The 18,113-nt window shown below is 38.5% G+C and overlaps 2 protein-coding genes across 2 annotated transcripts in view; both read left to right on the forward strand.

Moving 5' to 3' along the window:
- The window catches only part of znf423 (zinc finger protein 423), a 174,080-nt gene extending 167,860 nt beyond the window's left edge, over positions 1-6,220 (forward strand). The window contains exon 9 of the mRNA XM_016230807.1: positions 5,367-6,220. Coding sequence (XP_016086293.1) covers positions 5,367-5,396 — 30 coding nt within the window. The 3' untranslated portion in view covers positions 5,397-6,220. The remainder of the gene's footprint in view (positions 1-5,366) is intronic.
- A 2,831-nt stretch (positions 6,221-9,051) lies between these two features.
- Positions 9,052-18,113, forward strand: part of LOC107549643 (transmembrane protein 189) — a 24,284-nt gene continuing 15,222 nt past the window's right edge. Inside the window, exons 1-2 of the mRNA XM_016230808.1 lie at positions 9,052-9,185; positions 9,403-9,567. Coding sequence (XP_016086294.1) covers positions 9,478-9,567 — 90 coding nt within the window. The 5' untranslated portion in view covers positions 9,052-9,185; positions 9,403-9,477. The remainder of the gene's footprint in view (positions 9,186-9,402; positions 9,568-18,113) is intronic.

Genomic DNA, 18,113 nt, shown 5'->3' on the forward strand with positions numbered 1-18,113 from the left:
ATTTATTTATTTATTTTTTATTTTTTATTTTTTTATAGTATTTTTACAAATATTTTATTTTATAGTAATGATGTAAATAAAAATTTAAATTAAACTTTAAAGATTAATAAAATGCCACCATTATTTATAAAAAATGTATTTAAATTTACAGTGTAATAAGAAAATAATAAAAACTACATTTTTGAGAGACCTTTTTTAGTCTGATTGGAAACATTTTTAAGTGTACGGACAAATTTAGCGACTTGTTGGACTAAAACTTTCTCCCTTTTGCTCTATGCACCTGAGAACTCATTGTTCTTTTTGAGCGCACACAATTCCTGTTTGGTAGTAATATGTTTAAAATAAAGAACTTTTTCCATTCATAGTATATGAATATATTACATAATTTTTGTTCCAAATCATATAGCAGTGGATGTACGTGCCTTTGCATGCGTTTCGCTGGGGAGCCGCCGTTTTGCACTGTTTTGAGGTCAACTCGTAGACGTCAGTAATTCCAAAGAATCCTGTTACGAAAAACAGTTTACTGACAGAACGACCACCCTCTCCAGCAACACTCTTTTCTCTCTCTCGCTCTGTTCGCTCTTGCAGAACGAGCCAACACATTAGAGTTTCACTGACACTGCACCGTCCCCAGGGGGCACCACGGAGCCGGGAGCCAGGGGCCCTGCGGCACACACACGCTCGCACACACGAACTGCCCTGATTGAAACTGACATGACAGCCGCTCGGTCCGGCTGTATGTGTATGCTCTGTGTGTGAAAAGAGGCTGTGTGGGGAAACGTAGATTTGATTTTCCTTTATCTTTATCTCCCCACCGCTTCCCCCTTCTCTCTCCCCCCTCCTCCCCCTCCCCCTCGATGAGTGCAGCAGTCTCGCAGTCACTGCATCAGTAATGTGACTGGGCCATATTTCCCAGGAGTGCACAGCTCTGCAGGATTTAGCCTCTCTTTTATAACCAGTTTAGGAAAACAATGACAGCGTAGATATTGACTGAGCTCGCAGGGGCTGTTCTGCCCACCGCATTGCATCCCCCTGCTCCGTCGCCAAGTCAAGGGAGGGAAGGGTAAGGAGGCTGTTCCCCACATTACGCTGTGCCCTCCTCACGTTGCAGCGATCAGGTGTACGAATAAAACTACAATGAGCTCCTAAAACTGCACTTGAAATTGAGAGGAAGTTGTCGCATTTCTGTTGCAACAACGGCGCATGAACCGTGAGCTCTTCAAGTTCTCGTGCAACCGATTCGACGAATGCGTCCATGCGCGTCTTGTGGTGCGTTCAGTCGCAGCTCATCCATGACTGTTTAAACAGCCTTCCTCTGTGTTCTCCACCTCTCTCGCTCGAACGTCCCACCTTCAAGAATATATCAATTACAGCTGCATTGTACTGATGTCATATTGCGAGTCATTATCAGATTCAGAGACACACACCATTCTGGTGATCGATCGCCTGCGGCTTAATCAATAGCGCTGCCCCCGACGACGCGCTCGGATGAAGAGAACAAACTACGACCGGCCTGAAAATGTGTTTGTTCCTACACACTGATTAACTAATTTAAACAAGTGTTGCTGGTTTGATCGCCCACACATCAGCTGCCATCTTTCAAGAGATATCGGAGCGATGGAAATAGATGTGTTGGGGTGTGTGTGTGTGTGTGTGTGTGTGTGCGGTGGGCAGCTGAAGTGCGACAGTGTGTTGTGTTTATAAGGGTGTGTGTGATTAGACTGAGCAGATGTATGATACCACAGTGGCTCGTATATGCCAGAGATCATGAAATAAGCCGACGGTGGATGTTGATTGTGGCTAGTGGCCGTGTGTGTGTGTGTTTATGTGAGGTATGTACATAGGCATGTGTGCGCTGGGGAGTCTGAGCGCATGTCTTTTGTTTTAGTGAAGGATCTATGTGTGTGTATGAAGGATGTTGTGTACTGTATGTTAGGTCGGGCTCCCCGCACCCCTCCAGTCCTACTGTGCAGTTTCCATCAGGCCACTGCAGTGCTGGTGTAACCCTAGACCCCAGGGAACAACACTGCCTCTCTGTCCCTCCACCTCCAAATCAATACAGCTCCACACAGCCCTGACAACCTGGGGGAGACCATACACACACACACACACACTCCCTCTTTCTCTGTCACAAATGCGGATACTCCAATTCAGACTTGCTCTTATTTACGCATTATTTGAATGCAAATTCAAGAATGCAACAGTATTTTAAAGAAATTCACTCTGGTAAAGATTTTATAATATAGACAAAATACATATAAATAAACTGTTGTGTACTATTCAATATGTATATATAAAAAATATATAATTTATATAACTTTATAATTTAGTTTTTTGATACAAAAGTAAAATATTTTAATTAATAAAATAAAATCTCAAGTTGTGTGTGTGTGTATATTTAAATAATGTTTTTGTTTATATTTTGGTATATATTTTAAGTTGAAAAATGAATATAAATGTATATTATCTATGGAAATATTTATAAATTATAGAAATAATCATAAAATTATCATATCATTAATACAATTATTGAATAAATATATATTTACAATTATATATTTTTATGATTTTATTACTTTATTCTTTTTTTATTTATTTCATAGATGATTTGTATATATGCAAGGCTTTTTGGACTTTTTTTTATAGGAAAGTATAGTGTAGACAGGAAAGTACGGGTGAGCGAGTGAGAGTGGTTTCAGGACACGACTTTGGTTAGAGTCAGACCTGGGCTCTGACACTGTATTATTATGTGTTTTAACTGGAATGCAGTATTGACCAATCAGAAACCAGAAACAAAATGCTCTGTTTAACAACATTAGTAGTAGTAATTTATTCTTAATTTAAGACGTCAAAAACAAGTCACGAAGGCTTGATCAATGCCAGTACTGAATGAATTGAAATTAAATGACATGAGATTATTGTTACTTTTATTAGTGTTTTTATTGTTTTTGTTGTCATGATCATCAGCGTAAATGAAAAGATAGGCGACCCAGATGTTAATTTGGTTTCACATTGAGTCGTAGTATCAGGTATATAATGACAATGGCTGAGTTGCATTTGGCTCTGCAGCAGGTGAAGATTGAGTTTGGAGGGGGATTGGCTTTGTGGGGAATAACTGATAATTGATTGAGCAGCAGCAGCATATTCTTGGGGACTCGGCTAAGGCAGGTTTGGGTAAATTGGGTCGTTAGTTGCTCTTGACATGTGCACATGTGACAGTGCAGGCAGGTATGCCGTATTGACTCATTGCTCATTGTCATGTGAGTCCCAGGATTATTTTCAGTTACGATTCACCATGCCGGTGCTTTTTCCCATTCCGTTTTGTTGTAATTCCGATATGTGAAACAGGTGCTTGATGATGAGGACAAATGATTTGCAATATGTTTGGGTTTTGTCCGATGTGCACCTCCATCTCGTTCTCCTCTCCGGCGGTGCTCGGAGCGAGACATAGACAAGGCTGGCCTCTGCTGGAAGGGGGGCGGCAGCGCAGGCAAGAGAATGCAAAAGGAGGAGTGCTTTGCTCTCATAATGGGGTCAGTGGCTCCCAGAGAGATGCGTCTCCTCGCTCAAGAGCCCTCCTTGTGCGTGTCTCCTCTCAGTTCCATGCAGGAGGGGCGGGAAAAGAGAGAGAGAGAGGCCGGGATGGAAAGAGGAGGAGGACATGAGACACGCATCCCCTGACAGGCTGCAATTGATTCGGTCTGGGGTTTTAAGACCCAGTGGTTTGGCCTTCCTCGGATGGAACTGCCCATCCCCTTCACCAGAAATCATTTGCAAAATATGTGCACTAAGATAAGAGGACGAAGAATAAGAATAAGTATTTATCAACGAAAAATCATGTTTAATCCTTAGATTTGTCTCCCCCTTTCCGTTTTTTCTTTTCTTTTTTTTTTATATCGGGGCATAAAAACAGCCTATCTCTCTTGGAGAGATTAATCTTGGAAAGGAGCTTTGAGAGGGAAAGTGGGATGATTGCCGGCTCTTCTCTGGGAATTGGGTTTATGGTCCAGGGAAAAGCATGCGGAAAAGCAGGGCTGCCGAGAGACTGCGGCAACACAATAACCATTTAGCCTGTGCATATCTGCTCCTGTTTAACCCCTCACTCAACGACTGATTGATCTGTGTATGTGATCCTGGTTTTAAGCCATTTTTAGGCCATTATGGCTTCCTTTGTGCACAGTGGTGCGTACAATGTATGATGATTTTTTAAAATTGTAAATAAAACAAAGATTTCACTCTTAAAAATAAACGTTCTTTACTGGCATTGATGGTTCCACTATGGAACCTTTTAATTGCACAAAAGGTTCTTTAGATCATCAAAATATTAAACTAAGAAATGGTTCTTTTATGAATTGTTCACTGAAAGGTTCTTTGGGGAACCAAAAATGGTTCTTCTACGGCATTGATGAGAAAACCCCACTTTGTAACCTTTATATTAAAGTGTTTTGCAGTGTTTTACAAGAAAATACTATTTCTTGTCTTTCTACATCAAAATTTCATGTTCAATTCAATGTGTTACTTGGCATTTCTTTGTCATCAGTTGTAAAATTCACTAGCAACTTCTGAGTGAAAATTGTTTCAACAATTTCCAGTTTTTTTAAAGTGTACATTCTTAAAAATAAAGTGTTATTGGAATCTATGGTTCTATGAGGAAACTTTAACATCCATGGAACCTTTACATTGGACAAAAGGGTTCTTTATATTGGTTAAAAAAAACAATTCCTTTGGATTATTAAAATGTTCTTTATACTAAAAAAATTTTATTTTAAGAACTGTTCACTGAAAGGTTCTTTAAACACCCTTTTTGAAACCTTTGTTTTTTTTAAGAGTGTAATTTGACTAAACTCTTTTCTCTCCTACTTTTCTTCTACACTTCAATACGGAGAGGTTTTATATTTTATTATAAATGTATGTTCTGTTCTCAGGAGTCCATGGAACGAGCTGATTTAAAAGATTCATAAACATGTATCCAATACTCCAGAATAAACAAAGGAGTGTTTTTGCATTAGAAACGGAGAACTCTAAATCAAGCGGAGGACGAATGTTATGTTTCTCTGCCCGGTGCGGAAGTGTGGCGTGTGTGCGCGTGGGTGGATGAATGGGATCGCAAGTGCACATGTGCCCAAAATTTAATGGGAGGGTGTGGAGAAGAAAGAAAATGGGAAGAAAGGAAGGTGTTCGCTCGTGGCTGCAGAGCTCCAACTCCTCTGTCAAAGTGGGGCTGCTAGCCTTGAGATGGACGGACAGGCCTGGTGGGTAAATGGATAGAGAGATGGATAGAGGGAGAGAGCGAAGGAGACGGGTGGAGGTGTGGGCACGTAGCTTATTATTTCTCTCCTCATGTGTTCTCTTCTGTTCCCCTGCAGAACCACACACTGAGCCAGCACGCACAGTGAGACCGGGCCCCGCAGGACTCCCGGTTCAGCCTAGAACCCCGACCCAGGCCCGGTGGGGGAGGAACATTTCAACATCACAGCCAATCAAAGTGTCATTTGCTACTCACATGTAAAACTCTAACGATTCCACCACCAGGCGCAGCTATTATGAACGGTGGGGAATGAATATTAATGGGATATGCTATTAAAAAAGAAAAGGAGAGGAAAAAAAGGAGATGGAGAGAAAAAGGTATTCTACGTACAGTATTTTTTATCGTCCCTTCTTCCTAGTTATGTGTTCCTTATTTTCTCCCCGTTTTCTTTTTGTTTTTCCTTGATTTTTGGGGGGACAAAAGATGGGGGGGGAACGGAAGGAAAAGACACCCTCTGCCTGATTTTAATCTCTAGAAATACATATCTTGTCCTCTGTTGCTTCATGTATCAAACTTCATACGTGCCAATTTTGTTATTTTCAATGCATATATTCTCAGCCCTTTTTTATTTGTTGATTGATTTGTACCATTTATTTCTTGCAGTAAATAGGTACTTGTGCTGTGCTGTGATTGCTTGCCAGTCGTAATATTTTTCCTTTCTATTATTATTGTTATATATTTTCTTTTTTCTAATTACAGTAAAAAGACAAAAAACATGTAAAGAAAAAATAAAAAACATAATGGTTTTGATTGGATTTTCCAGTACATGGGCCTTATGGATGTTGTAAAAAATGAATATCATTGATTTCAGTGCAACTGGATGATGTCTGCTTTTTAAATGTGAATTAACCAGATTGCAATAAACTAGTACAGTTGAAAATAAACAAATAAATAAATCATGAATAAAGGGAATCCGTGCATCTGAAGTGAGTGTTCTTTCAAAGCGCAGAGTGGCTCTGTTCCCCTGATGCTGTGTGAGCTCTATTCTTCTTGTCATGCTTTCTATTTAACAATAAATATCTGGGAACTACAGTAATGCTACTCATAAAACAGATCATTTGCATTAAAAAAATTAAATGACTGATGACGGGTGTGAACATGCTTAACACAGGCTTAGTTTATTTTTACATTAAAAATAATAGTAATCCAAATATTTGCATTGGATGTTGTTATACATGTTAACGTGGTAAAAACTTTTACAAATTCAAGTCTACTATGATTCATCTGCAGGAGAGGAGAACAGTAATTCGATATTGCATCACAAACCATGATTCATGCTGCTTTCATAGTGTTTAATTCAGTGCAAGAGGATCTGAATCAAAGACTTGAGTCTTTGCCAATTTTATATGGTGATTATAACACTGCTCGCCGTCACATGAATTCAACTGTAAAATATGACAATCTGAAAATCATGGGAAAATGGCACTTGTCATTGGTATACTTCATCAAATTTATTCATCAGGTTTTAAAGAGAAGATTTTATCTTGTATAATGTAAAAGAAAAATCATAATGCAGAACTATGATGCAAATTACCCTGAATATTTAGCATTATGATTGCTATAAATAAGGAAAAACCCAACACTGATCATCAGATGATTTAATGCCTGTGACTCACTGAATAAGGGCAGAAACAGCTATTTAAAGTACTGTTTCTTTTACCAGTGCAGTTTCTGCTTTAATTGCATCCATGTGTTTAAGCAGCTGGTTCGGCCGCTGAGTCTCATAACTTGAGCCGGACAGAAGGTCTGTGCTGTTCCCAGAAATCAGCCATCGGAACGCATCGATACACTATGGGCCCCGGGGGTCCTGTGAACCTGTCCGCTTGGGAAACAGGGTTCAGCACACCATCTGAGTAACTCCTAAATACTTGAAAACTAGCATGTGATTTTATGAATCATCCACAAATCCCCAATAGTACTGAAAGATGCCCTTAATAGGCTACTGGTGTTTCAGTTGTTTAAGTATTTCATTGTACTGCAGTTTATCAAATCTGTGCTGTATTATGAGCAGGGTTAGGGGTAACGCATTACAAGTAACGCGAGTTATGTAATCAGATTACTTTTTTCAAGTAACTAGTAAAGTAACGCATTACTTTATAATTTACAAGAGAATATCTGAGTTACTTTTTCAAATAAGTAACGCAAGTTACTTTTGTTTCCAATTTATTGATTGACAGCTCTCCTGTCCCCATGTTGAGAGAAATCAGATGTTACTGTAGTTCAAAATAAATATGAATATGCATCAATTCATCTCACTCATAAAAAACAGATTCCGTATTCCTCAAAATTAATAAAAGTAATGCAACTCAGAGTATGACGCAAATCTGCAATAATTAAATGTTAAACAACACAAATATCCTTTATGTATTTAATCCCATTCTATTAACCAATATCTTTGCTTCTGACCTTCGATGATCCAGTTCAACCGTACTAATAAGCAAAAGTTACTCTAGACAAACATTTGTGTGTTTTTTTTATTGCTGAAGTGTGTTGAAATGTCTTCTTCTGCATTCTACTGTACAGACGTAAATTTACTTTCCCTTCAGCCTGAGGCTTATTCATTTCACTTTTGGTGTGAAAAGGCTTTTATATATTTGCCAAAAATATAACTTTTTTATTTTAAAAACAAACAAGCAAGCCCTGTCCAGAATTAAAAAGTAACGCAAAAGTAACGTAACGCATTACTTTCCATAAAAAGTAACTAAGTAACGTAATTAGTTACTTTTTTATGGAGTAACGCAATATTGTAATGCATTACTTTTAAAAGTAACTTTCCCCAACACTGATTATGAGCATGTGCTTTTTAAGGGTAAATGGAGATTTCCAAATGAGGCAAAGTTTGAAACTGCATTTGTATTTTGTGGTAGAATTATTTAAAATATTTGAGGATATGATTAAGTTAGCAAATCCGTTGACCAATCTATCTGTCTGTCTAGGCATTGCCAATCTTCACAGCCTCAGAGGGTTATACAGACCCCCACACAGACACCCAGCATCCCAAGGACTCTCAATATAACGAGATAGATTTTCTCTAAAACACTTCATAATTAAGAGAATTCACCAACATTACCACATTATATAATGCTTAACAGCTAATTAGCTAGCAAGTAAAAAAATTAATTAATCTACAAATCTCAATGATGTACATGCAATTACTGTTGACTGAATACAATTTTGTTTTTTGACATACCGTTATAAATTATATATTTTTTTCTATTTCTGTTTGTTTTGTTGATTAGCCTATATTCTATTCTATTCTATTATACTATGCTATATTATTATACATCCGACAAAAACAGAAAAAATATATTAATATACAGTGATATGATTTATATTATTATTTTGTATTATATTGTTACTGTGAGCGTTTCAGTACCTCATAATCAAACCGATTAACATAAACATGAGATATGATTATCTTATCTGTTTCTTATCAACAGGTAGTACAGTAGTCGTGTGCACTCAGTTTCGCCTTAAGATGCTTCTTTCTCTTATCAGCGGCTCAAAGTCTTATGATAGACTTGCATGAGCTGTTAGGGACCATCAATAAAATACCGCGCAGTTTTGTACGATTATAACATTTAAAGGGCAACACCTGTATAACCACACACACACACACAAATCCTTAGTAAACATTTAAAATATAATATAATTTGGTTAATTCTATTAATCCTCCGAGAGTAACAGCCAGTGATTGTAACGATTGTTTCGCGTCACAACGCAAACATTTTACGACTGTCCCTAAGAACACTCCACACCACAGAGCACAAGAAAAGTTTTGCAAATATTCCTTTTCTTCAGGCAGTTTAAAGGCCTGGATCGGATGCCCTGTGGGCAGCAATATTTATCAGTCATTTAGCTAATGAGATGAAACAAGGTAAGCAATAATTATTATAATATGTCTGTTTATACTAGCGAAGTATCAGACAGGCAGGTCGTGCGTATTTTAGTTCCGGGTGTGTTTCACAGAAGTAGGGGCCTCAGTGGGTTAAAGGGCCATTCAGCGCTAAACCTAAACCCTTGTGTATTAGTTACTAAATGCACGATACAGCGTCATTGTTAATGCATTTTCTCTGAAAACTGGCCATCATAAGGGAGCATGGCTGCGGCGCTACTGTCAGAGACGGAGATCAGGCATCGGTCTATGGCAGAGGAGGATCCGAACGGGAATGAACATGGGTCGGCTGCGCGCAGCACCACACCTCGCTGGGGCCCGCAGCACGCCGGGGCCCGACAGCTCGCCAAGCTTTACTCTCCCGGTAAGACAAGCACATCGGGTGTCATTAAACACATCTGTGTTTATATGCATCGTTTTTCTACTCTTTCACGTTGCAGCATCATTGGGCCACGCTAAGTGCAGCTTTGTGCATAGAGGTCAGTTTGATCACTAATATGTGACAGCAACGCATGAATCACATCAACATAATATAATGAATGTTGGTGCTTGTATAACATCCTCCTGCAATATAAGACTTCTTAGTTATGGGATGGCAGTATTGTGTATTTGCTACTTTGTAAAACTTGTAACACTGCGTTTAAACCCTTAGAAGTAAATGACACTAGAAATTGTACCTGTCAGCACCAAGTGTTGAGAACAAGAGAATCGTTTGCAACTCTTAAGTGACTGTTTACTGTTTTCTCTTGACCCTCACATTTATCAAGACCTTTTTGACTTTTTTTTCCTTATATGAACACAAAATACATTTTGGGCAGTCTGTCACCATTCAGTGCATCTTTTTTTTTTTTTCTGCCTTGAGTAAATGATGATATATTTGTTTTAGGTGAACAGTTTATGATTTGCTGTACAACAGTTACATTTTATAGACTTGGAGACCTTTATGATTCATATTTGGTGCATATGAATAATAGCTTGTTTGCTATTGTGTATAATGTGTTTGCATATTCACATTGGAAATATTAGGGATGTTTTATATTACTTTTTATATTTTATATATTTTTAATGTCAGGGATATATGGAGAAGTCATGGTCATTTATTGACATTTGATATTTCATAATATTTTATTTTTACACGGATAAGTGTAATTATTTATATCTTTTCATTTGAAGGATTGGTGCCTGCTATGCAGAGGAAATATTCTTCAGAAAATATATAAAATTCTTGTGGTATAATTTTTCAATAAGGTTCCATCCGCTCTTCATTAATAGCATTAACTAACAATGAGCAATACATTTGTTACAGTATTTATTCATCTTAGTTAACATTAGTTAATCAAAATAAAGCCATTCGTTGTAAGTTCATGATAGGTTAGGTCTAAATAAATATGAATAATTTAATTAATAATAATTTATGCCTTTAGCAGACGCTTTTATCCAAAGCGACTTACAGTGCATTCAGGCTATACATTTTTTACCAGTATGTGAGAGAGTTGAGACAACTTTTGATTTTAATAATCTACAGTATTGGTAAATGTTAAAAGTTACTTTAACTGCGATGCTTTAGTAGCCTATTTTTCTTCCTTAGTTCGTTAACTAATGCAGTTAACGAATAGAATCTTATTAAAAGTGTTGCCATGATCTTAAAAATCAAGCATGCAGTAATCTAGAATGACAGCAGAAGTCTATTGTGATGCTCCTTGATGTTCCCAGTTATTAGACATCTTCGACAAGCTGTGCTTCCGCTGATATTTTTTATTTGACCTGTGTCTGCTGTGGGGAGTCTTACACGGAACACCAAATAAACAAATTAATGCATGTTTCAGATTTGACTTCATTCCACTTTTAGCTTAATGGAAAACAGCTCCATCTCTGCACATCATGAGCCGGAGATCAGCAGCGTTAGGAAAAGCCTTTAACCCCCAACCCCACCATGCCATCCTTCTACCCCCCGACTAAAACAAGATTTGGCATTGAAAGTCCCCCTCCACTGTCCTCTAGCTGCAGAAGCACTCTCATTGTGTCATGGGACGCTTGTAGTGTGCAGCTGCAATTAAAACTACATCGATTTAACTCAAAATGCTATTAAGAATGATAATGACCACTCCATTTTCTTTGCCAACGCACCCAGTGCATTAAGCATATGCTACCACTGACACGTCCAGCATGTAAATTACTTGGCCATGTTGAGAACGTTTGAGAGAAGTTTTGCGAGGTTAATAAGATAATGTTGTGATGCTTCTCTCTGTGAATAGGGGGGTTGGGTGGGATTGTGGATGGGATTTTTGGATGAGCTCAGTCGTGTTTAGTATCCACCAGCTGTGAAGTGCATGTCGGAGAGGCTTATCTGTGGGAGTCTCAAGGAAAGTATGCTGGGATTGTTGTTTTGCTTGTGCTGTGGTTTGCATGCTGTTTGCAGTTGTAATTACCACACTTTTAAAGTTTATCGTCCATGACATACAGGATTGTGGTTGGGGGAAAAATAATATTTCATAGTATTGCAATTATTTTACCTCAAAATATCAACCAATATTCTCATAAATATTCTATTTTTTAGATATACACTACCTTTCAAAAGTATGGGGTTGTTTAGGGTCACCAAGGTTGCATTTATTTGATCACAAATCCAGTAGAAACAGTAATATTGTGAAATATTATTTCAATTAAAAAAAAAACTGATTTCTATTTTAAAATTTAATTTATTCCTGTGGTGGTAGAGCTGAGTTTACAGTAGTCATTACTCCAGTCTGCAGTGTCTCGTAGTCCTGCAAAAATCACTCTAATATGCTGATTTGGTGCTCATTTGGAATCATCTTATTATTATCACTGTTTTTCTTAGGTCTTATTATTATCAACAATTTTCTGCATAATATTTTTGAAAAAACTGTGATACATGTTCTCTTTCAGGATTCTATGATGAATAGAAGGTTCAAAAGAACAGTGTTTATTTGAAATATATTTTTGTAACATTGTAAATGTCTTTACTGTCACTTTTAATCAATTTGGAATCCTTGCTGAATAAAAGTATTCATTTATTAAAAAATTACCTTCATTTTAAGAACTAGTTTTTAAGATGAAGAAAAGCACCCTCAATTATTTCTGATTCTGATTTAAATTTAATTAAAATAGTGTTAGCAAACAGGATATAGAACTGCATTTCGAACATGAATGTAAGGAAATAGTACAATTAAATTAGTTTGTAACACTGGTAAAGCAAGTTTGTTGAAACAGCTTTTGATTGCTTTGGAAAAAAAGTCTGAAGTTTGTAGGCCTTACGGAGAAGAGAAGTAGATAGATTGATTGATTGTAAGTAAGTTGTGAGCTTGCTTACACTTGGCCAATGTAATTCCAATTCAATGCATTTCGACAAAGACTTGGAATCTTAAATTCTTTAGGTACAACCAGAACCATAAGAATTAGTTTTTGCAACTTTAACGCCATAGCTTGGCGCCATGTGGTTCCAAAATGGTAACGACTCATGGCTCGCATCTTGCAGGTATCAAACCATCAACCTTGTGGTTACCATTCCTGAATCACACCACCCCCAAATGGTCTTGTCCGCCTCAAGCCCTTGTATATTTCCTTTAATTCGATCCTTTATCCACAAAAAGTGCCATAGACTTGGAATCCAATGGTTCGGTTACCTGATGGAATTCAGCTGGCATGAGCTAATGCTGTGGTCCATCTGGAGAGGCCATGGAGAGCAGAGGCTTGAGCCACAGAATATAATGTCAAGGATGCTAAAAGCAGATGCTCCGGAGGCTTGTCTGAGGCTGGTTTGTGCCTGAGATGAGGTGAGCGGGAATGGCGTTTGGAAGTGTTGAGGCTTACTGGTGAAAAGGGATTGATGAGGCTTCAGTCTGCTCAATGAAGCCTCCGGCTCATTACTGTAACCCCAGGACAGCGGAACAGCTGGACGCCTCTCCCTGCCATATGTCTGCGTGTCATGCACCACTGACTGCTCTTTGTGCTTCTTATCCCACTTTACAGATTCGCCGCAAAGTAAACAGGATTTACAGGCTACTTTCTGTTTCCCCCATTGCCTCTGCCAGCCGCCATGCTCTGGTTACCGGGGTGCTTGCCGTGTGTTCAAGAGAAAAAGGGATCAATATAGTATTACATCTCAAGATCTGGTTTCCTATGCAGTCAGCGATCTTGACTTCAATCGGTTTAGTCACTTCTTATTTGTGGCAGGCTGATGTCTTGACTACAGAAAAGCTTGAACTGAGAGGAAAGGTGAATGATACGAGCTGTAAATGGGTGGACGGCACTATAGACACACTGACCTACAAGTGCGAATGTGATTTTAAGCTTATCAGCTGTCAAACACCGCTATATTTATTTATGGTAGCAATCCTGCAGATAAGCCAACAATGTGTCAACACTGCACACCAGGAGCGTTACTCTTCTTTGTGTCTGAAGCCGTTCCACCATAACAGTCCACTCGGAGATACATTACTGTTATATACACACCTTTATGTTTGAGAATAAATTGATTCTTCTTCCTCCTGCAGGCTTTGAAGTTAATGTGAACCTTCCTGCAATTCAAAGGCACATATATCTTTTCTTTAATCTTTCTGCCTGGAAACAAGGCTGTATTTCCAAGGCACAGGGTTGAGACAGTTGAACACTTTTGTTTTATTTTGATGAAGTAACCACAGGTTTTGCCAATATTTACAAGATTGGTGACATCAAATTGAAAAAAAACAGGCCTTTTGCAAAGGCTACACAGTCTGAGCACTTGAAATCCAGCTGTTTGCTTTCCTGTCACTTTAAGTTGTGACCTCTGGCCCTAGATCAGTCTGAGGGCATCTGGTGGCCTTGGAGATGGAAATTTACTGAAGAAATTCACACGGAGTGTCTTTAGGTCGCAGCTGCTATGTCCACCTTTAACCCTGTGATCTTAGGTTCACTCCCCTATCACTCTCTCTTGATTATCTAATCACTGACTGACTCTGAATGCCGTCACTGATTCATCTGTCTTTTAAATTCTCCTTAATGTACAGTAGGTGAAGTGAAAGTGGCTCTAATGAGCATTTGGAAACTTTCAAAGCCATTTTTGAACTTTTTACCAGTTGCTCTCAAGGTGATTTTGGGTGAACGTACAGACGTTCACACAGATGTGTGCTAGCAGAGTAATCACTGTTGTACTTCTTCACATCAAATAGGAACATACACCACCATAAAAAGCTTGTTTTTTTGTTTTGTTTTGTTTGTATTTTTTTTTTAAAGAAAATTTTACTTTCATTCAGCAACGATGCTTCTGATTGATCAAAAGTGTCAGTAAAGACATTTATAATGTTACTAAATATTTCTTTTGCACTTTCTATTCATCAAAGAATCCTGAAAAAATGATCAGTTTCCACAAAAATATTAAGCAGCACAACTGTTTCCAAAATGCAGAGCGAGTTAGAAGGCTTTATGCGTCAGCCACAATAAAGTATATTTTCATTGTTCTGCACCCGTTATCTGTTAATAGTAAGCTAGCAACAGAGACGCTGCAACATTTCCATGTAAGAAGAAATAAAAGTTACAAAAGAGCCTGAGCCAAAAGGAAGCAGTTGATCTTTCAGCTTGCTGCCTTGTAGGCAAATTCTCCGGTCTGTGGCGCAGGGCCAGGGATGTGTGTTACAGCACAGAGAAGAGACCGGGCCACGGAGTAGAATAAGACACCAGACACTTCTGCTTGACACTGAGCATAACCCTGCCTTCAGTCCTGCTGCACTGCACCACATACTATACAACACATCCAAACACACCCACAATCCATCTCCCATCTCACTGATGAACACCTCCTTGTACAGTACAAGTATGTGCTTCTAATAGGTTGTAAATCTATTGGTTAGATTTTGATCACTTTTTTTTAAGTGCATTATAAAAATATACTGATTAACTGTGCAATGAAAACTGAATGAGAAGACTGCCTTGACAAATGAATGAATGAATGAACATATACTCCATACATCATTCAGAAGTTTTTGATCAGTAATCTGTTTTTTAAAATAATACTTGAGCAAGTATGTTTTAATTTATCAAAAATGACAAGATTTCTCTTTCAAATACATTATTTTTTCAGCATCAAAGAATCCTGGAAAAAAAAGCAGCAAAGTTGTTAATAAAAATTGTTTCTTCTATACCAAATCAGCAGATTACAATGATTTCTGAAGGATCATCTGACACTGAAGACTGGAGCAATGATGCTGAAAATTCAGCTTTGCCATCACAGGAATAAATTATACTTTAAATATATTAAACCAGAAAACAGTTGTTTTAAATTGTAATAATGTTTCACAATATTACTGTTTCTAATTAACAAAAACGCATGAATAAAAACGGTAACACTTTAAGGTGCCCATGTTACTTGTACGTACTATTGCAATGACAATAAATTATGCATAATTACATGCAAGTAACCCTAAGCCAAACCCTAACCCTAACCGTATGTAGTTAATTAATATCACTCAGTACTTAAATGTATAATTACACTGTAACAAGAATGCCTTAAAATAAAATGTAACCAAAAAAATCTTACTGCTTCAAACTTTTGAACAGTAGTGTATGACTAGAGCAAAAGTTTCATTTGTATTATAAGGAGTTTTACTGGACTCTCTGTTCATACCTATGCACCTTCCTGTGCAGATTTTGTTACAGAAGCCAAAATATGAAACATCTGTATTTGTATGGCTTTCGTCTATGAAACACATACTGTAAGGAGATGTTTAGCAGAATGTTCAGACTTTCTTTTTATATGGTGACTAGGGACTTTAAAAAAGCACTATGACAGGACTTTTGCACTGTACTTAGTCTTCTGAAGCCATACAATAGCTTTATCATAGACCAGTGTTTCTCTCTCTGCCACAGCTCTGAAATTTCATTTGTGCATTTGAATATTTAAATCTGGTTTGTTGTGCTCTTGACACACTGCTTTAATGATGCAAACCCATGCTCGCAATTCACTTTCACTGTATGGAAAAGCAAAACTTCACAGTCTGCTAAATGTCTTTTGTGTTCCACAGAAGAAAGAAAATCATACAGGTTTGAAAGAACGGGAATCTTTGTGGTGATGCATAACATTTATGTACTACTACAAAATATTTTTTTCCAAGAAGTAGCAAAACTTTTCAGACTTTCCTGAGTGTCGGTTGTTAAATTACACTCCGGTTCTTGCAGATTCTGTCGTCTCTTGTGGCAAACTGCAGGCTCCAGCTAATGGTCTGTGCAGTCTGATGACCGCAGTTTTTCTTGCTAAAGCTGCTGGATGAAGCTTTCACTGATTTAGAGAGCCGAACACCTCTGGGTGCGCAGCTACTCTAATCTCATAGTCACTTTCTAACTGCAGAACTATTGCATTTCTAACTCGGTTCCTCTTGAAGTTCATTCAGCCCAATCAAACACTTAAAGTTGCTTAGCCATGTAATCTTATTAAGCCCGACCCACTGCCAGGCCAACACTGCCCCCTGGCAGCACCAGAGCCCATTCTTTAATGCTTTTCTTTTCTTTCTACATGTGCATTAGAGTCCCCTTACTCAGTGGAGTCTGACCTGCTGTATAATTTATCCTGCCCTCCTGTCAAACTCACACCAAGTTGACCCTGTCATGCCTGCCGAGTGCTCTTGGCTCTTGTACGCTGACCCTGGGGTCAAAAGGTCACAGGTTCAAGGTTCTGAACGGCTAGCTCTTGGCCATACACCTGAAATGGTCTTGTGACCCGGGCCGCAGCAGAATCAGGTACTCGCTATGTGACGCAAAACATATAGTGTTGCTCTGGTTTTCACTGCGCCACTCTGTCCAGCATGAACTGCACACCGGCAGCGTAAACGAAAGCCAAGTGGGCTCTCGAGGGGAAAGAGGGAGAGAAGAAAAGAGAGGGAGATGGAGAGACGAGGAGGAGGGGAACCTGGCTACCTGCAACCTCTCCTGCTGGGCTTCTCAATTATACACACACCAGGGCAGCTAAATGCATTAGGACCTCAGCTGTATACATGATACAAAACCGGATCCACTCACTCAAACACACACACACACTCAAGCGTTTTTGGGACGGGAGGACGGGGGGGAATAAATGCGGCAGGATGTTAATGGCGCACACAGAAAATTGTCTCTTTTGCATGCCTACACGCACATAGAAGCGTACCAGGGCGCCCAAATACATTTGGACTGGAACCACACAGCCTGTTATTAATATTTGATGGAGTTCTCCATCAGCTTTCTGTGTGAATTCAGGTGGTTTGTGGCAGTTGGGGACGGGGACAGTGGGTGAGCCGTATAATTACTATTATCTAAATTCCATTTCTGAACGCGGCCCTTCCCGCGCCGTCCTCAATCAGCACTGTATTTAGTGTGGAGTTCTCTGTGAAGTGGCTCCGCTGTGAATTTTCAATATTTAAAATCCACTCTCTGCATTTTAATCCCTCTCTCCCTTATTAATGAATTTCAATCTAAAGGCCATAAACCTGCTTAACTCTTTGCATTCCCGAGGTCAGAGGTTCGATTTCTAGTTCGTAACGTAAAGATGTGAGAAACATGATTTTGAGTTTACGGGACAACATGTTTCATACAGCCTCTCGCCGTGACCTTCAGTGCTCGTCACGCTGGAGATTTGGAGATATTTAAAGGTAGCGTGTGTGTGTGGTCTCAGGGGTCGCTCTTTCCTAAGCCTGTCATCTGTGGCCCTTATCAGGGTCAGTCTGACTGGGTACACACACACAAACGTATAAATGTGTCTACCCATCTCTCTCTTTAAAAATGGGGGTAACTAGAAGGAATGGGAACCAAGAACCAGTTCCTTTTTTAGAAAAAAAAATATTTTTAATGATTTTGTTATAGGAAATCATATATATATATATATATATATATATATATATATATATATATATATATATATATATATATATATATATATATATATAT

The sequence above is a fragment of the Sinocyclocheilus grahami genome, unplaced genomic scaffold, assembly GCF_001515645.1.
Source record: "Sinocyclocheilus grahami isolate Dianchi unplaced genomic scaffold, SAMN03320097.WGS_v1.1 scaffold377.1, whole genome shotgun sequence".
NCBI classification, from domain to species: Eukaryota; Metazoa; Chordata; class Actinopteri; order Cypriniformes; family Cyprinidae; genus Sinocyclocheilus; species Sinocyclocheilus grahami.